This window comes from Balaenoptera musculus, chromosome 20, assembly GCF_009873245.2.
Source record: "Balaenoptera musculus isolate JJ_BM4_2016_0621 chromosome 20, mBalMus1.pri.v3, whole genome shotgun sequence".
Lineage (NCBI taxonomy): Eukaryota > Metazoa > Chordata > Mammalia > Artiodactyla > Balaenopteridae > Balaenoptera > Balaenoptera musculus.
The window spans coordinates 57,762,155-57,782,683 of NC_045804.1; the positions used below are offsets into that span (position 1 = coordinate 57,762,155).

The 20,529-nt window shown below is 45.6% G+C and overlaps 1 protein-coding gene and 1 pseudogene across 7 annotated transcripts in view; both read left to right on the forward strand.

Annotated features, from left to right (window-relative positions):
* The first annotated feature begins 6,469 nt into the window (after positions 1–6,469).
* On the forward strand, positions 6,470–6,724 carry LOC118887391 (annotated as a pseudogene).
* A 7,209-nt stretch (positions 6,725–13,933) lies between these two features.
* ULK2 (unc-51 like autophagy activating kinase 2) overlaps positions 13,934–20,529 on the forward strand; it is a 65,868-nt gene continuing 59,272 nt past the window's right edge. For all 7 annotated transcript variants that reach the window (XM_036836648.1, XM_036836649.1, XM_036836652.1 and 4 more), the window contains exons 1-3: positions 13,934–14,272; positions 15,183–15,275; positions 16,430–16,471. In XM_036836648.1, the coding sequence (XP_036692543.1) occupies positions 14,183–14,272; positions 15,183–15,275; positions 16,430–16,471 (225 nt within the window). In that variant the 5' untranslated portion in view covers positions 13,934–14,182. The remainder of the gene's footprint in view (positions 14,273–15,182; positions 15,276–16,429; positions 16,472–20,529) is intronic.

The following is a 20,529-nucleotide window of genomic DNA, read 5'->3' on the forward strand; positions in this document are numbered from 1 at the left end:
GAACTCTGCCGTGAGCCGCTGTGCTGACTTTGAACTCCAACTCTCAGGGCCAGTCCTCCAGTAAAACGTCTACTACGCCTGCTTCCATCACAGAAGTCCCTGGGCCCAACGCAGCAGACGGGAATAAAAGGAATGCCAGAGACATCGCAAAACAGAGGTGCTTCATTTAATCCATTATCCTGGGAAAATGAAAGAGCAATTTTTAAAAGTAGAGTTTTATTTTTATACCTTAGGAAAAGCTAAATTTCAGATGGATTTTAAAAATTAAATGCAAAAAAAAAAAAAGAACTTCCTAACTAACACAGGAAACCCAGAAGATGGGGGAGGGGGGAAAAGAAATACATGTTTGCAAATTAAAAATGTGAAATGAGGGATACCGTAAACAAAGCAAAGGGTAAATTATGGATTTGGAAAAACAATAGTCTCAAGGCAAATGACAAAAGTGTGTGTATTATATAACTCCATAAAGAACTCTGACACATTCCATTAAAAGAGACAAATCACAAAAGAACAAATCCAAATGGCCTACAGATATATGAAAAAAATGTACATACTCCTTAGTTTCCAGGGGAAAACATATTAAAGAAAAATAAAACATCATTTTATTGCCCATAAACTGGGAAAATTAAAGAGGTAGAAATGGAACTGTGGCAGCACTTTAGGAAAGCAATCTGGAAAAATTCATTACATTTAAAAATCCATATACTTAGACCAAGCAATCCCACTCCTGGGAATCGATTCCAAGAAATAAAAGCACCAATACATAAAGGATTAATGTAATATAGCAGTGTTCATAGTGGCCAACACACACACACACACACACCAGGGAGCAGTGAATGTTCAACAACAGAGAATGAGTGAATATATTCTGGTGCATCCACACCATGGAATGTTATGTAACCATTAAAAAGGGTTAACCAGCTTTGCTCCAGTTAACTTAAAGGAATTCCATCAGTCAATACCTGAGAATAGCAAAATTCAGGAAAGTGTATCATAGGATCCCACGTTTGTCAAACTGACATACAGGAGGGATGTTTTCCACATACATGTTTGTAAGCATAGGTCTATATATATTTGTATATGACCGTCATTGCACGGGGAAAATCTGTAATAGGTTGCTGACATGGGTCTCATGGCAGGAGAGGAAGGGAGAGGTGAACTCAAATAAAAGGGAAACAAACAAGATAGGGAAGGAAAGCGGGGGGTCCCAATAGCATAGCACCATTTATACTTTTCTGAAATCTACATACGTGAACACAGAACTAAACTTTAACATAGTTTAAAATAGACACTCTACCAATATCCCTCTCACTCTCTAAAATTGTAAACAGATCGAGCAAGAGACTATGAGTATCTCTGCCAAGACTGGATGTCCTTTGTATTTTCAAATTTGTCTACACTAATATGCTGTAGCTTTTGTTACAAGTAAAGATAATATTAGAGGGGGCGTCCCTGGTGGCACAGTGGTTAAGAATCCGCCTGCCAATGCAGGGGACACAGGTTCGAGCCCTGGTCTGGGAAGAGCCCACATGCCATAGAGCAACGAAGCCCGTGCACCACAACTACTGAGCCCTCATGCCACAACTATTGAAGCCCACGCGCCTAGAGCCCGTGCTCCACAACAAAGAGAAGCCCCCGCTCGCCGCAACTAGAGAAAGCCCATGCGCAGCAACAAAGACCCAACGCCGCCAAAAATAAATAAATAAATGTATTTTTTAAAAAAAGGAAGTTTAAAGATAATACTAGAAACCAGAAAATCAGGGGAGGTTCCCTAATACCTGCCAACTCCCTATCACGGCCTGTGTAGCTGTACCAGGTCCACCCTCCTCTCCCGTCTTGTCTCAGCCCCTCTCCCTGCTTTACCTCCCGCGTGTCCCCGACAGCTCCCAAACCTCTCTCCCGTCCAGGTGCTAAACAAACGCTTGTTGAATGAAGACCTGCTGTGCGCCCCCTTCACTCTCCCAGCTCCGCCTCCTTCATCCCCTGCCCATTGCCTGTACCAGCGCCGCCGCCCCGGCTTAGTCACCGTAGCTGGACCTGCACGCTGGGAACCCTTCCTTCCTCACGTGCACCCGACTCACTTTCCTGATTCACCTGAAACACCGCAGCCTCACCTGACCCCAGACTCAAGGAGCTGCTTCTCGTGCTGTCTAGTTCTGCTCTCGACAGATCGCCCGGCTTGAGGGAAGCCCCGGCCGGCGCAGGACAGCTAAATCGAGAGACAAGATGAATTCATTCAACAAATTGAGGCTTTACTGTGTGTCAGGCCCTTTTCTAGGCCTGGAGGCTAGAGTAATAGATCTCTACGTCCCAGTGGGGAACACAAATGGGGAACACAGGCGAGAAGGAGGCGAGGGGCCACACAGATGGAAGAGGGCTCCCGGCCGAGAGAACAGCAGAGGCAAAGGCCTTGATGGGAGACATGGGAGACATCCAGGAGGGACTGGAGAACCCCGGAGAGCCTTCCTGGAGGGGGTGTCTGAGCTGGGCCTTTGAGAGAGAACAGAGTCATGCCAGGCAGGATTAGGACAGCAGTGTGAAGGGGCGGGGGGGCTTGGGAAATGACTGGTCCATGGCACATCTGGAGCTGGTTTGTGGTGGGTAATGATGAGAAATAGGGACCTCCCTGGGGGTCCGCAATCCCAATGCAGAGGGCATGGGTTTGATCCCTGGTCAGGGAACTAAGATCCCTCATGCCCCACGGCACAGCCAATAAAATAAAACAGAATAGAATAAAATAAAATATAAAATAAACAAAGCAGGAATGGGTCAGGATCCAGGTCACCTGACTCAGGGTCTGCGGCTGCCACAGCCTCTGAGGGAACCCAGAGAACAAAACCACTACCCACGTCCCCAAATTAACTTCCACCGATTTTCAAATCACCATCTGTCCAACCAACTGCCAGGAAGCTGTGGTCCCTGAGGGCTGCTCCTCGTGGCTTCAGAGGTGAGGCAACTGGTCCTCCACCAGTGACACCAGCCCCAGAGCATGTCCCTGGGCTGTAGAATGCAGCTTATGACCTGCCAGGAGGAGGTTAAGACCATCCTATTACACTCACCAAATGGATAAAAAGACTGACACCACCAAGTACTGGTGAGAATGCAAAGCAGCAAACTCATACTCAGCTGGTGAGTGCGAGTCGTCCAACCACCCTGGAGTCCACTTTATTACTGTCAGTGCTGAGATGTGCCCTGCGGCCCAGCGACTCCACTGCTGGGTGTGAACCAAACAGAAACGTACGCACATGGTCACCAGAGTCCACATACACCGGACACGGCCTGGGTGCTTATCAAGAGCAGAACGGAGAGGTAACTCGAGGTTTCTTCACATTGTGGGACCTTGAGTAGCGGCCAGAAGGAGCGGATGACTGCAGACAACAAACGGAATGATTCTCACGTCCGTAATGCCAAGGAAGGAAGCCAGACACAAACAGAACTCAATCCACAACTGAGATAGTATTACTCTCTTGGGGTCAGTGACTAGATGGGGCACGAGAGGGTCTCTAAGTGAATCCAGCCCACCCCAGCTGGTCAAGCCATCACCCGGGAGAGGCACCAGACATTCATTCCAGTCGGGCTGTGCTGGATCCACCAGCCCCACCTGAGCCTTTCCTGATGCGCCCCCCCGGAACTCCGGACCCACAGAAGCCTCAACAATTGAAAAAAACAAGCAAACAAAAAAAGGGTCTTGTTTGAAATCACTACGTTTTTCAAGACAGCAATTGATTATCGAAACAATTTTCATCCTTGAGGGGCTGCTGAGGACAGGGACCAAATCTTTGTTGTATTCAAAGTGATGTTAAGAACATTTAACAATATTTAATACAAACAATACTGTATGTTAATATACAAATAAATAATTTTAATCATTCTTTTTTATTCTCTGAGTAAACTAAACAACGTATACCATTAAAGCCTCTTACCAACGCATGTAAGATGCAGCATGCATTACTTATTTAATTACTTTGATCATTCCTGAATAATTTAATATTTTGAAATTGTTGGGTGATGATTTCTCTAATGTGTCTGTCACTAGTTAGATGAGGGCTCGGTCAGAAATATGATTTGACAGTAGGGAACTACGGCAAGTTCTTCTTGAGACTTCTCCATGAAATTTGAAGTCATCAGGTGTTTCAGCATTCTTAATTTCAGAATAATTTCAGTATTCTTAATAAGTAGTGAATGTCTCTTGATATTAACTATGCTGTTCTTGGCTCTGAATCTTTCTTAATCCTTGTAAGAATCTCAGAGATTTTAAAATATAGTCAACATCTTTATCATCAAGTGTATATAAAATAAGTCATTAGTGTGTCTAATTAGTTGGCATAATTTTGTTAATTTTTGTTCATCTTCAATCCACGAGGCTAAAACATCATGTGGATGAGTTTCCATTTAATAAATGGAAAGATTTAAAAGTTTACTCTAATTTTCACTTGTGTCATTAGATAATAAGTTCATTATCATAGAATTAAACAATCTAAAATTCTCTCTTGGAATTGATACTTTGTTTTATTTCTGATAGTATGCCATATCTCTTTATTCCTCTTTCTTCCACTCACTTTTCAGAGTTTCCCTTACTTAGTTTTTTTAAAAAATAAATTTATTTATTTAATTTATTTATTTTTGGCTGTGTTGGGTCTTTGGTGCTGCACGTGGGTTTTCTCTAGCTGCGGCGAGCGGGGGCTACTCTTTGTTGCGGTGCGCGGGCTTCTCGTTGCGGTGGCTTCTCTTGTTGTGAAGCACGGGCTCTAGGCGCACGGGCTTCAGTAGTTGTGTCTTGCGGGCTCTAGAGTGCAGGCTCAGTAGCTGTGGTGCATGGGCTTAGTTGCTCCACGGCATGTGGGATCTTCCTGGACCAGGGCTCGAACCCGCGTCCCCTGCATTGGCAGGTGGATTCTTAACCACTGCACCACCAGGGAAGACCCCCTTACTTAGTTTTATGTGTTCAGTTACTTTTTATCATTGGCTCAATTAATCCAGCAGTTCTCAAACTTTTGTCTCAAGAGACGAGACCCCTGACATGTTTACTGTATTAAAAATTAAAACTAAGAAGTTAAAAATATGTTTATTCTTAGTTTATTTAAAAACACAATAATAAGCCCATTATAAATGAACACAAATAACATATTATTATGAAAAATAACTATATTTTCAAAAACAAATTTAGTGAGAAAATGATTCTGCATCATCAGTGCCAATATTGACACAATAAAAAAGACAATTCATATCTCTGTGTTTTTATGAAAAGAGTTGTGAACTCACCGGAACCTCTGAAAGTGTCTCAGAAGATTTCAGGATACCACACTTTGAGGACCAGTGAAATGATCTACAAGCTTCAACAATATCTTGTAAAGATATTGCTTTTTCTATTATAACACGTAATAGATAATGTATAATATCATTTATTAAATCCAAACTCTTAAAATTTTTCATTTACTTATTATTTATCTAGCCACTCCCATTTTACAATTTTTATTAAACTCTATAGAGCAGGATTGATAGAATTTTTAAACTGCTTTGTCATCCTAGGATAACAGGCTGCCTATCAAGTTTTAAGTCTTCATCCAAGTTCCATTATTTCAATCCCAGCTTTCAGATATTTTATTTCATTCTCCCTACTGTTTATTTGACATGTGCTAGTAAATATAAAATCTATGAAGGAAAGACTTAAAGCAAGTTAATTGATTTACAAATTTGTTGCATCTTCCAGAGATGCAACAAATTTGCAAATTTGTTTCTATATTTGGCTGAAATGCTAGACTTTCTCCGTAGCATAACACTGGGCACCGTCTGTACAAAATCCATTAAAATTTTCACATAAATATTTATGATTGAAACCATTTTTCTTGAGCACTGACCATCAAATTTAATGTATGATTTTAGATGTTGTTCTACTAGCTCCACATAACCCGCAAGGCCCACTAAACGATCTTCCAAGTCTTCAGTTTTGCAGTTTAAGTACAGTACACTCAGCTCTCTATATCCGCGAAAGCGCAGTTGGTTGAATCCGAGAATGCGGGATCCGCGGATGTGGAATCCGCGGATACGGAGAGCCTGCTGAACTACCCATTTTATGTAATGACTTGAGCATCTGCGGATGGGTCCTGGAACCAATCCGCCATGGATACGGAGGGACGACTGTATTACTTGTTTGTGGGGCCTACAGCCAGATGGGGAAAATTCGCGAGCACTCTGGGAGCTAGTGACTGAACGGCGCTGGAAACCTGGTGGGCCTTGCAGATCAGGGTGGAGAATGCCTTGGGGGCCCGCAGAGCCAGGGGAAGGCCACGTGGTGGGGGTGTGCAGTGGAGGAGTGCTTCTTCCGCAGTGAGCACGTCGGCGAATAAAAGGCTCACTGTTTGGACCTTTACCCACCAACGTCGTGGACCCGGCAACTGACTTGGAGCTAGATGAGACAGAAAACTCCCTCGGGAGCTCACGGCCAAGGAGTGTGGTGCGGCTGTGGAGGATGGCAGAGGGTGATGGGGCTGCTTGGAGGGAAGTGGGCTCCCCGTCTCCCAAAGGAAGTGCAGGGTCAGAGCCTCGGCGCGTAGGCCCGCCAGAGAGACTGACCAGGATGAGGGTGATGTGGACCCCCAGCGGAGATGGAGTCACATCTACAGGTGGGGTCTGCCCCCAACCTGAACCCTCGGGTCCACACTCCCAGACTATTAAGGAAGAGATGATGGAGGATGGCCGGCTCATTGTCCGGAGAGAAAAATGATGGGGCTGGAAATGGTTGGGGCCCTTGTTTGCTGGTTGTCTGAGACTCCTTCGTAGGAGTTTTCTGGAGGATTGTGGGCCTCTGGACTGGTTACCCCCCCCGCACCCTTTCCCCATCCCCTGTCCAGCCTCCTCCAGGGCAGGAAGGGCCTGGTCTTGGGGTGGTGGGACCCCACTCACATCACCCCCTTGGGCCTTAAGTTACTGAGGGATGAGGCCTGGTTTCCCAGCGCAGCCCTCTTGGGCGCAGTCAGTGTGATGGGGGTGGCGTGGGGTGTGGGCGGGCCGGAGGGGGAGCTAACCCTGGCTGACGACAGTGGGCAGGTGGATTGTGAGGGGAGGGGACAGGCAGAGGACCAGTTCTCAGCGCCAGGGAACCAGACTCGGGCTGGGTTGGGCATGGTGAGATGAGCATGCAAACAGAAGAGAGACGCAGTAGGTCCCCTACATTCGAAGGGGTTCTGTTCCGAGAGCACGTCTGTAAGTCCAATTTGTTCGTAAGTCCAACAAAGTTAGCCTAGGTACCTGACTAATGCAATCGGCTATATGGTACTGTACCGTAATAGGTTTATAATACTTTTCACACAAGTATATTATGTCTGCTGAAATAAGTATAAGTACTAGGGATCCAAGGAAATCATAAAGACCACACATAATATTGATCTCAGTTTTAACAAATGTGGTCACAGTGAAGTAATTGGATTAAAAAGATGATATCTGATTTTTATCTATCAATCCAATATCTATAATATCTAAAGTACATTCCTATTCAAAATTCTTCAGAGTGAAAATGGTTCTGATGAACTCAGAGGCAGGACAGGAATAAAGACGCAGACGTAGAGAATGGACTTCAGGACATGGGGAGGGGGAAGGGGAAGCTGGGACGAAGTGAGAGAGTGGCAGGGACATATATACACTACCAGACGTAAAATAGAGAGCTAGTGGGAAGCAGCTGCATATAGCACAGGGAGATCAGCTCGGTGCTTTGTAACCACCTAGAGGGGTGGGATAGGGAGGGTGGGAGGGAGACGCAAGAGGGAGGGGATATGGGGATATATGTATGCATATAGCTGATTCCCTTTGTTATACAGCAGAAACTAACACAACATTGTAAAGCAATTATACTCCAGTAAAGATGTTAAAAAAAAATTCTTCAGGGTGAAATTATTTTATGGGCTTTAAATATAATTTTTAAAGAAATATTTTATTCTAAGGTTGCATATTTTATTCTAAGTTCTGCACTAGTACCAAAGAAATGAACACTTCTATTTTTTACTAGTACTGTACTCTATACAGTACTGCACAGTAAAGTACACGAAAGCACAACCACCTGTAGAGGATGCATGCACGTGAAAATGTACAGCAGACGTGAACTAACTTAGTGTGATTGGACACACGAACACACGTTCGCATCTTTGAAAGTTGCAACTTTGAAAGTTCGTATGTAGGGGACTTACCGTAGTTGAAGATGCGAACCAAAGTAGCAGTGGAGCCCATCCACCTTCCAGCCCTGCTCCCATAAACACACACACACAGGGCAGCTCTCACCCTGCCCAGAACTCGGAACCTCCCAGGAACACGCCCTTCTTGCACCTTGGCCTCCAGCCCTGGGTTCCCTCAGGAAGTCTAAAACCTTGGCTACGTGGTGAGCTTGCGGGACCTGGGTTTGTTTTCTGTCTCCTCCAACCTCTCTCCAAATCTTCATCCCATCCAAGTTCAGGGATGAGGCTTAAAACCTTAATAAATAGTATCTTATTGTTTAATCTGTGGCTGGACCTGTGAGCAGCCCTGGAATCAGCCTTCTGGGAGTTCAGCCGGAGGCCCGTTCCTGGGCCCATGCCAGCAGCCTGGGACGTGTGGGCAGACAGACAGACAGACGAACAGAGCACAGCGGTGCTCTGAACATTTCCAAGATAAACTGTATTTCTCTTTAAAAACTAAAAAACAAAACAAAGCAAAAATACTTGTCTGTGAAACAATAGACTTGTCGTTGATAATGATAGAGACGTTACAGCCTGACTCATAAGTTTTCCAAAGTTGTAGTCTGTGGTCGCCTGGGAGATGTGCCACCCAGACTCCCCTGGGAGGAAGGACGTGCTGCCCAGCTGGGGAAGGACTGTCAGTCAGTCCCCAGTTGTCAGCTCCTCCAGGGCCTCAGCCCTAGAGCAGCCTGGCCACCCAGGGTCATGCCCTCCAGGGCAGCCCCAGCAGGTGATGGGTGAGCTGGGCTTTTTTGGCTCAGCTCCAGAGCTTTCTGCTGGGGTGGCCCCGGCGTGGTCAAGCCTGCGTCAGGGTTCTCCCATGCCAGTCACTGATGTCCTTCCTGTCCCTCCCGTCACTGGTGTCAACCCCTCATGAGCATCTCTATGCCAACTCCAGCTCAACATCTGTTTCTGCAGAGCCCAGCTGGGACAGCTGTTTCCTCATTTCAGTAGGTATGTGATTTACAAGAGGGAGCAAAGACCTAGGCTGCAATTACACATCGATGTTGATCTTATTCCTGTCTAAAGTTGTAGTAAATCCATCATGGTTGAAGATGTGTTATTCTTTTTAAACCACGAAGTAGATTCTGTTTAAGAAGTTTTTGAGGGAATTCCCTGGTGGTCCAGTGGTTAGGGCTCTGTACTTCCACTGCCGAGGGCCTGGGTTCGATTCTTGGTTGGGGAACTGAGATCCTGCAAGCCACGTGGCATGGCCAAAAATAAAAGTTTGTGAATAAAATTGTTTCGAAGTTAAAATTTTTCATTTCCTTTATTGTCACATCAATCAAGTATTTCCTTTAGGAGTTTTAATATTTCAGATGCTTTATTTGGACAACAGACTCATGATGTTTTCTGAAATTTATCCTTGTGATGTTTGAAAATATTCTTTATTCCAACCATTAGCGTTAACAGAACATTATAGCCATTCCTGTGAAATATATACTTAGCGTTTTAACTTTTAATAATTCAAGTTTTGAGCACTATTTGGGTCTAACAGTTATAGCAATAGCAAACATAAGCTGCTCAAATTTTTGGTTGAAATAATCAAATTGTTTTTCATTTTAGAAATGAAAATTTTATATTGATTCTTGCACAATATAGAAAGATGCTCCTGGGAATTCCCTGGCAGTCCAGTGGTTAGGACTCCATACTTTCACTGCCTGGGGCCCGGGTTTGATCCCTGGTCAGGGAACCAAGATCCCACAAGCTATGTGGTGAGGCCAAAAAAAAAAAAAAGAAAAGAAAAGAAAGATGCTGCTTGCTGTTGCCATGTTATCATAGTATCAGAAAATTCGTGGCTGGGACTTCCCTGGTGGTGCAGTGGTTACGAATCCGCCTGCCAGTGCAGAGGACACAGGTTCGAGCCCTGGTCTGGGAATATCCCACATGCCGCGGAGCAACTGAGCCCGCACGCCACAACTACTGAGCCTGCGCTCTAGAGCCCGTGAGCCACAACTACTGAAGCCCATGTGCCACAACTACTGAAGCCCACGCACCTAGAGCCCGTGCTCCACAACAAGAGAAGCCACCGCCATGAGAAGGCCACGCACCGCAACGAAGAGTAGCCCCTGCTCGCCGCAACTAGAGAAAGCCCACGCGCAGCAATGAAGACCCAATGCAGCCAAAAATAAATAAACTTATTTTTAAAAAAAGAAAATTCCTGGCTGAAGTCTATTTTTTATATCGTTCCAGAAGATTTGTGTTTATGATTCAGAAGATTTGTGGTTATATTTTCTAAAAGCTTTAAGAAATATATCCAAACTTTGTTGTCTCTTCACTTTATGTGCTTATTTCCATATTCTACTATAAAATCGTACACGTATAAACATCAAAGCTCTGCACACTAACAGTCCCAAGAATTTCAAAGCATCAGCAGTATGATCAAAGTAGAGACAATAGAACCAAAATAGAAGCAAACAGCAATGATGCGATTTGAAGAGAATAATTAACTGGTGATTCTCCTAATCTCAGAATGCCTGCCTGGGAGATGGGGCCGTGAACACTTGTCACATTTACTTGTCACAGGAGGTCCTTTTACCATCACAGCATCCCGTGGCATTTGGCTGATGAACTAAGTTTATGTTAGAATTTTTATTAGTAAGTGATTTCACCTCTCACTGCGGTTACTATTACACAATTTACTAACTGAAACATTTCAATAGTTTGTCAACAGGCATGTTTACACACACACACACACACACATACACACACAGTTACTAGAACAAAGAACAATGAAAGTGAATCAGATTGGCAACTTGGCATGCTTTCAGAAGTAAAGTAAAAGTCCCCCTTGCTTGCATTCCTGATTAAAGCCTAAATTTGACCCCCGGTCACCCTTCCTGAGTTACCCACCCAGCCCCTGCTTCTCCACCCTCCCTGCAGCACCCACAGCCTTGGACAGCTCGACCTGCCCCCCTCAACTCCAGTCCCTGGCTTGAGATGATTGCTCAGTGCACCTCTCCTAAGCGGGGCTGATCGGAATCGCTTCCTGAAGAATCTGGGGTTGAGACTGCTGGCTGCTGGCTCTCCGCCCTTCTGCCCTGTCCACGGAGCCCTGAGGGGAAGGAACAAGGAAGCAGACGTCTCCTCCAGTCCCAGGCTCTGCTGGGAACCCGAGAGCCACACCTGTATCCTTATCTACATTCCTCTTTTATTTCTTTGCTTTATCACATTTGACGTTGGTTATGTGCTTATAGACCTAGTCCTAACTAAACACTAACTAAACGTCTCCTTAGCAAAGCTCTCCCACTCCACGTGCCCCCCCCACTTCTCCTCGGTAGTGAGCCCTGAGGTCAGAAATCCTTCTGTGCCTGCTGCATACTTTATTTTTTAAAGCAGTGGTGTGTTCCTGGGGCCCCTGTTTAGCCTGTGCGTACGGGATGGGATGCAGGTCTGAATTAAGGGCTTCTAGTGGCTTCTTTAAAACATCTCCATAAGGTCCTACTGTGGGGATGTAATTTTAATGATATTAAATATAAACAGCTCAAAATTGTATATTGATTATTAGCTTCAATTAACTTCAATTCCTCGTGGATGCAACCTTGTGAACATGGCTGAGTTATGAATGATGTCTCATGCACCGGCTCAGCTGATAGAGGATACACCTGTCCTCACCTGGACGGTGAGGTGACCAGCAGGAAGGTCGAAGCACTGCTCCCGGAGGGTGCTGAGGCCCCACGAGGCACCTCAGCGACGGATCCTGAAACCAGCAGCTTCGGCACCTCAGGACGGCCTGGTCGGCTCGTGCTCTGCTCCCTGGGATGTTGGCTGTTGTCAGGTACTGCATGGGAAAGGCTGCCAGCCTTAGTCCAGGTGTGTTAGCCCTCCCCACTGCTTCCCTTCTGTCCAAAAATTTTATACCCATTGATTCTTCACAGAAACTTTATAGGAAGTGAATTCTCCAGGCGACAGTTAGATAAACAGCTCTTACACAGGTGTAATGGTCCATCTCTAGAACTGCAAAGCTTGCGTTCTGTTCACCTAAGCACCACCTGGGGACTGGACAGAGGAGGGAAGGGGGAGACCCCAGCACTGCACCGAGGTCGGGGAAGGGTTGCCTATGACCAGCTTTGATCTCACTTTACTTACCCAACACACACTGAAATAGTGCTTTGTAGAGCCAGGCAATCTTCCAAGCTCTTTCCACATTTCAGTCCTTCAGTCCTCTTAACAACCCAATGAAGGTATATGTTGATGTTACATCTTCATTTTACAGATGAGGAAACCTAGGCAGGGGAGGTGAAGTGGCTGGTCCAGGGTCCTACAGCCCATAAGATATTTATCCCAGAGAACTACTTTTCAGTGAATTTTGGCACATTGAATCCTATATCCTATTTAAATACTCATGTTTAAAGAGAAAGGAAGATAGAGAATCTTTCAAAGAGGTAAGGAATCATCTCCACATGAATTTTTGTGTGTATGTGCAAACTTGCTTCATTTGCTCTTAATTTTTGAAGGCTGCAGACTTTCACAGGGTCTAACACGTACCTGGGCCAGATTTTGAAGTAGGGAGGGAATTAGGTAGGTGTGCAGAGTTGGGAGCATAAACCCAAGACCCCATATTTTAAGGGTTTCAGGAAGGGGCCAGTTCCTCTCCGGAGATTTCCTCCGCTGACTGCCTCAAGGTTGGAGGTTCTCAGGGTCCCTGTCTGGCCTTCAGAGGTCATTGTGCAGGGATGGGCCTGGAGTGGGAAATGTAGGTCTGGAGGTGAGGGATAACCTGAGAGCAAATACGTTAAACAAGTGAACATACAGTGCATGATAGGACCTGAGATTTCTGACATTCTCAAGCACGTGGTTTATAAAATGATTTCGTGAGACACCTCTTTGAGGGAAAGGTGACAAATAAGTTCCTTGTCGCTTGAACGTTAATAATCGGGTGGAAAAGAAAACTCCCTTATGTGATTTAAGGTAAGTCTGAGGTCACACCGGCAGGACACCGGAGGCGGGAAGCAAGCGTTCTCACTAGAGCCTTGACAGTATGCAAACCTGAGTCTGCGACCCTTGGCAATTCTCGGGGAGGACGGTCCTGAGCTGTCATCAGCTTCTCACAGAAGCCAAGCGACCCCAAGAAGTGCAGGATCCCTGCCCTACACGACGTCGTGAGGGACCCTGAGCAGTAAACGCAGAAGGGTTGGGACTTGGCAGCGTGACCCCTGGCTTTGGAGAGCGCGGGAAAGGCCGGGCTCTGGGAGATGCTCCTTTGCCCTCACCGCAGGCCCGGGGTCCACTCTGCACAGGGATGCCCCTGTCCCTCCCGCAGCCGGTGTTGGCGACCCGCTTCCCCGAAGCCCGCCTCCTAGCGGGTCCAGCCCACGGCGCGCAGGCTCGCGCGCTCCCTCCCGCCTCCATCAGCAGCTGGGCACTCATTTTCCCGGCGGAAGGAGCGCGCCTGCCGCGCCGAGCGCTGCGGCGAAGAAGATGCGCTGACGTCGCGGAGGGCCGGCAGTCGGCGCGGAGCGGCCGACGCGCGCGTGCGGGGCCGCTGCGGGGCAGGGCGATAGGGTACTGGGCCGGGCCGGCGAAGGGCGGCGGCCGGCGCTGAGCAGTGCCCGCGGGGAGACCGAGGCGCCGACGGGCAGGGATGAGGGGCGCCGGGGCCCGCACCTTTACCGGGTGCGCGCGCGGCCCCGGGGGCTCCCAGTGACGGAGGCGGCGGCGCCCCTGCCCGGCAGCGCCGAGCCCGCTTCGCCAGGGAGCCCGCTTCGCCAGGGAGCCCGCTTCGCCAGGGAGCCCGCTTCGCCAGGGAGCCCGCGGCCGGCATGAGGAACGGCCGGGGCCGGGCCAGGCCTCGCTGACCCCGGCCCCGCGCGGCGCCTCCCCGTTTCCGCCCGGCCTCTCGGCATGAGCGCCCGCTCGGGCCCGGGGCCTCGGCTGCCCCAGCTCGGCGGCCGGCGGGCGCGCTCGGGGCCGGCGGGCCCGCGGTGCTGATCGCCGCCCGCCCGCCCGCCCGCCCGCGCCGACCCCGGGGCGCGGCCATGGAGGTGGTGGGCGACTTCGAGTACAGCAAGCGGGACCTCGTGGGACACGGGGCCTTCGCCGTCGTCTTCCGGGGGCGGCACCGCCAGGTGAGCCCCGCCGGCCGGGCCGGGCGGGCGGCGGCGCCTGAGGCGCGGCCGCGGCGGGTGCGAGGGGGCTGCGGCGGGTGCGAGGGGGCTGCGGCGGGGCCGGGCCGGCAGCGCACGGACCTCCCCGGTGGCCGGTAATTGCAGACCCAGCGGAAAACCGGCCGGCGGCCCGCGAGCCCGGGGCTTCCCCGACTCGGTGTCGCCTTTCCCCGCGCGGGGCCCCGACGGCCCCACCGGCCTCAGTCCCCGGGGCTGGGCGGGGCGCGGGGAGACCCGAATCGACCCGAAAGCGGGCTTAGCTTTTTTTTTTTTTTTTTTTAAAGCTTTTGCTGTTTCGCAAACAGGCTCCCAGCAGGTTTTAGGATCTAAAGAATTTGGAAAGGCACCTCGGGCGTGGAAATAATCCTATAAGGCTTGGGCCAAGGGGCAGGTCCAAAGGGATGGCCTGGTTGCTTAGCCGATAGAGTAATAAATACTACTGACTTTATCATGAGAGTAACTTAAAACTCAAGGGAAAAAAAATAGCGAAAACACGTTTAATCCTACCTAGCTGTCAAATCCTGTTTTCAGTTAATTACACCACCTCCCAGGTTATCCTCCATAACTTTTAAATAGTTGTAAATAAACTGTGTCCTTTTTTCACTTAATGCTTGTTACTACGTGGTCTTCATATTTATTTATTTTTACTGGCTATCTTGTAGGACATTAGCTTGCTACACCTTTAATTTATAAAATCATTTTCCTGTTAGAGATTCGGGTTCTTTTCCATTTTTCTTCTCAGTGCTGTTACATGAATTTGCTAAAAGCATCTTTATGCTTATAGATTTTTTTTTTTTTTTTTTTTTTTTTTTTGCTGTTGAATTGTTTCTGTGGAATAATTTCCAGGAGTAACAGTGTTTTTCCTTTCCAGAAAACTGATTGGGAGGTAGCTATTAAAAGTATTAATAAAAAGAACTTGTCAAAATCACAAATACTGCTTGGGAAGGAAATTAAAATCCTAAAGGTATGTTTCTTTATGTGGTATTTCATACTAGATTAAAACTTAAATGGATACACGATGACATCCTTTGCAATTTTGGTAGTTGGCCCCAAGTTTGAGAATGTTCACCGTTGCTCTCGTTTTTTGCACGCTCAGTTTTTTGAAGCATTGAGTACTGGGAAGCTATTTTTAAGAATAGATGTTTGTGGCTCTTGGCCAGTGCTTAGAGGGATTACATGAAAACTGCTTTTAGCTTCTCATCATTTCTTTCCCTTAGTTACTGCCTTATTGTTTGAGAAGAGGCAGGTCCCTCTTACACATTATTTATCTCTTCTGCCGATTCCTTTCATGTTACAGTTAATTTTTTTTTTTTTTTGAGAAATGGGGGCAGTTGGAATCTTTCTTCCTTATAAATTGAACAAAGTTACTTTCCTTGGAAGTGGTCTTTTTATTTATTTATTTATTTATTTAAAGTGGTCTTTTTAGATCACTCACAAGTACTGTTATCCAAGTGGGATGCTTTGAGGGAAAAAAAGAGTCCGTGGTCAAATAAGTGTGGAAAATGCTGTTTACTAAATACTTCTTGGAGAGTGACAAAGCACTTGACTCATTAAAGAAAGTCGAAAAAAATGATACAATGAAGGGACCAATTTAGGTGTGTTTAACCCAGTGTTTCCCAAAGTAATATAAACATGGAACCTTCATCTAACATTCATCAGAACTACTATTCTCTGGACAGCTCTTTGGTAAGAATTATAGCTTGTTGAATTATACTTCGTTTTCTTTTAGGCAAATCGTGCTTTTTAAAAGCACTTTGGAATTTTATGCCTTTCTTGTTAGAAATTGTATATTAAATCTGAAAGGCTAGCAGAAAGTATGTGGTCATACTAACTCTGACCTTTATTTTGTAAATGAGAGTACTCACCTTGTTAAGAGTCTAAAAAATTAAGACAGTAAAAAAAATATTTAGGCCCCAAGTAAAGTTCGATCAGGCACATTTGTTTTTATTCTTCAGTAGACTGAATTGTTCTAATCTAGTAACAGAAGTATGGTATACTAGAAGTAGTATAAATGGATGTATATGTGTGTGTATACTTAAATTAATTTTATTCGTGTATTGAAATATTATAATTATTAGAATAAATACAAATATTTTGAATTCTCGATTTTCTTAACAGGAACTTCAGCATGAAAACATTGTAGCGCTCTATGATGTTCAGGTACCTTATTTTGGATTTTTAAAGAAATATTTGTATGTTAATAAAGAACTTAAATTTTTTTTCTGTTTCATACAAATGTAAGTGAATCTTAACAGAAATAGAAAATTGCCTTATTCTTGTTGAAAAGATATATAGCTTGAGCTGTGTGTTTATTAAGAATTTGTTTACAGTAGCATAGGGCAGAAGGATAAAATAAATAATGGGCTGCATGAGTAAACTTTCTGACAGATGATAATATACTATAGGAGTCGTGTTGTCTTAGGTCAAGTCCAGATCTAGCATCTCTGTGATAAATGTAGAAAGGACTATATTGAGCTATTGAAAAAATCAGGTAGAGCTTTTTTCTTACTGCAAAAGCAACATTTGCTAATAGTGGAGATATTAGACAATATGTGGAATAAAAACAAGGAAACTCTGCATATTCATCTAGGTTTGTCTGGGATTATCGCCATGGCATACAGTAGAGTTGCATTATATGTGGAGGTGGGAAGGCTGGGTTCTGAAGTTACTTTCTTTTTTTTCCTTTTAATAAATGTATTTATTTTATTTATTTTTATTTGTGGCTGTGTTGTGTCTCCGTTGCTGTGCTCGTGTTTTCTCTAGTTGCGGCGAGCAGGGGCTACTCTTCATCGTGGTGCGCTGACTTCTCATTGCGGTGGCTTCTCTTGTTGTGGAGCACGGGCTCTAGGTGTGTGGGCTTCAGTAGTTGTGGCATGTGGGCTCAGTAGTTGTGGCTCGCGGGCTCAGTTGCTCCGCGGCATGTGGGATCTTCCCGGACCAGGGCTCAAACCCGTGTCCCCTGCACTGGCAGGCGGATTCCTAACCACTGCGCCACCAGGGAAGTCCTCAGAAGTTACCTTCTAAGGCAACATTTCTATAAAATCAAAATTACCCTTGGCAATCCTTGTAAAAAGGCCAACTTTGGAGAAAATTCCTGTTTTTTGGGTGGAGCACCAGAGCAAGTAGTTGGCTTGTATTTAGGGGCCATATTGTGCTTTATAAATCCCTGCATACTGGAATCACACGTGGCCAGTGGTGTTCACCCGGTGGGAGCCCCAGGGGTCTGATACTGAGGAGCAGCAGATTGAGCTTTTCCCTCCCCTGTGATTCCGGAAGCACACCAGGGTACGCGTGATGGGTGTTATCTTGTTCTTTTGTTTTGCTTAGTCTGGGCAGTGGAATTCCAGAAAGTAAATGAACGTGTTATGTGATGCTGCCGTGTATGTTTCTAGCTGAAACCTATTCAGTATACACTCGCGTTACTCAAATTCATTCGTCGCGTGAGGTTTGAGGGGCTACGGTGGCCAGGCGTTTGTAAGTGCAGGGAACAAAGGAGCAAAGCTGTGAGTAGAACGACGTCCTTGCTCTTAGTGTGCTTAGTTTTAGTGGACTGCTCTCCCTCTATGTCCTTTTAAAAATATATATGGTCGTTTTTCATGTAGTCATATCATACTACAGAGTATTTATTTAACTAAACCCACGTTACAAGATGTTAAGGTTTTTCCCATTGTAAAAACAAATGCTACGAGGAGGACACATAGCTTCTGAAGATACCCAGTTATTTCTTGTAAGTTGAATTTCTAGAATTGGAATTACTAGGACAAATAGCATGAACAGTTTTAAAGTGTTTGATGGCAGTGTGTGATTGTTCTCCAAAAATATTGCAGTTTAAACTCCACGCACAGAATATGTGCGTGCTGTGGGTATATTTTATTACCTATTTAAATGGGTGTAATTTATTCCTTCATTTGAGAAATTTCAAAGCAGCCTAGAAAGAAAGGGGAAAAAAGTTTAAGAGTGATCTGATGTCACAATCCCTATTGAAATGCCCGTTCTCCTCAGAGCTGTTTGTGTAGTTGTCTTCGTCTCCGTAGATAGAGGGCACCAAGTGGTGCAAGTCAGCGCCTCGTACAAAAATTGTTGAATAATATTAACTCTTAATTTCCCATCTTTTGAGGAGTGCAGAAAACCCTGTCAATTTCAGAGTAGGTCTTGCTTTCAGGGTAGAGAGTGTAGTTGGATTTTTTCTATCAGAATGAGGAATATTTAAAGTACTGGTTTTGGCTGCAGAATGAGATAGCATTAGGGAGAACATGTACTCAGAAACCAGAATTATGGAACAATTGGGAATGTCCAGGTGACTGCATGAAAATGTTTACTGTTTTGTGCATTGTGTACTCCTGGAACTAATTTGTAAAAATAAACTTAAGAACTATTAGTCAAATGAATCTAGTCTTGAGCATTTGGCTGTCCAGTAAACAGAGTTTGGATTTGCTTCCTGGATTCCGACTGTTCATCAAGGGGTACAGGGTGTTTGCACCATTCTCACTGGCCATCGCTTGTGGAGGTCCACCTCAAGTTTGTGTGCACTTTGATGAATTGAGAACTTTTGACATTGTTTGTAGTGATCAGGTTTCAGCTTGGATGACACTTAAAAAGAAACACATTTTCCCTAATTACAAAAGTAATATATGCCCACAGTTAAAATATTCCAACATTGTCAACACAAATAAATTGGAAAAGACATGGCACTTCCCAGAGATAACCACTGTTTGTTATATTTATTTTAGAGTTTTCTAAATAGATATATGAATCTATAATCAAGTGGGAGGAGGCCAGGCTCCAGTGGGGGCGGGGAGAACAGGTCAGCTTCCCATGCAGATGCGGCCTCTGTGAGGAGCTGACAGGAGGGACGGGTGTGAGGACCTGGAAGAAGGGATGTGGTGGGAGTGCAGGCGGGGGGGAGGAGTAGCGCTGAGTGATGCAGGAGAGGGTGGAGGGGCCACATGGGGTGGATCTCTAGTCTGAGGACAGTGCAGAGCCATTTGGAGGGTGCTATCATGTCTGTTTTTCAGAAGATACGTATCTTTGAACATTCTGGGCATGAGATAAATATTGTCAGTTGGGAGTACTTCCCTGCATGAATGTCAGTGACCTGGATAAACATCCACCTCTTGGTAATTTTTAGTATAGTGAGAAAAGATGCATTTCATAGACGGTGCTGGCAAACTGAGACATCTGAGACAAAATAAAGTTGGATGTCTATTTTCATCATTTTCCAAAATAACTTTTAGATGAATTAAAGGCTTAAATATGTAATGTAAGAGCTAGAAAGGTATTTTAAATCAGGATAAACTCAGAAGCCATAAAAGTGGTAGGGACATACAAAATTTTTTAAAAATTATTTCATAGCAAATAATATTGTGAACAAATTGACAGCCGTAAAAAGGAACAAACTTGATACATGCCATAACATATGAATCTCAAACATTATGTTGAGAAAAAGAAGCCAGCTATATACAGCTACTGTGTGATTCTGTTTTTGTGAGTTTCAAGAGGAGATGGGACTCAGCTAGGGTGATAGAAATCGGGGAGAGCAGATCAGAGGTTGCTACTTGGTATCAGGGATGGACAGAAAAGGGGCATGTGGGAACTTTCTGGTCTGATGGAAATGTTCTGTATTTTGACTGGAAGGGTAGTTACATGGGTGTATACATGTGTCACAAGTCTTTGACTGTACACTTAAATCTATACCACAATAAAATGCAAAAACATGCAGTTGATGAATGGTAGTTTGAGAAAATATGTACAACCCGAAAGGTGACAGGCTGACACCTAAGACGCATAAAGCTTCTCACAAATTAAGGAAAAGACAACCCAAAGAGGAAGTGAGCAAAGGATACAAATTGCTGGTTCTCATAAGAGAAATAAAAATGGCTAAGAAATGGATGATATTCATGAACAAGTAGGGAAATGTAAATTAAGGTAACAGATGTCACTTCTCAGCCTTCCGGTGGGCAAAGTTAAAAAGTGCAGTAATTCTTACTGGTGGGAGTGGGGGGAGGTGTAAGCTATTCTCCTGTGTCACTGGCACAGATGTGAACCACTAGAATGTTTTGGGGATGCTCTCCGGCGACACCTTGCCCCCCTGCCCTGAAGAAGAGTCCCGACACTGCGGTCAGAGCCCTCCCCCCCGTAGTGCAGGTAGGGCGTGTCCCTCCTCTGTGCGGACCCCATTCCTGTGAGTGAAAGCCCAACCCCGGTGCCCCTGGCTCTGG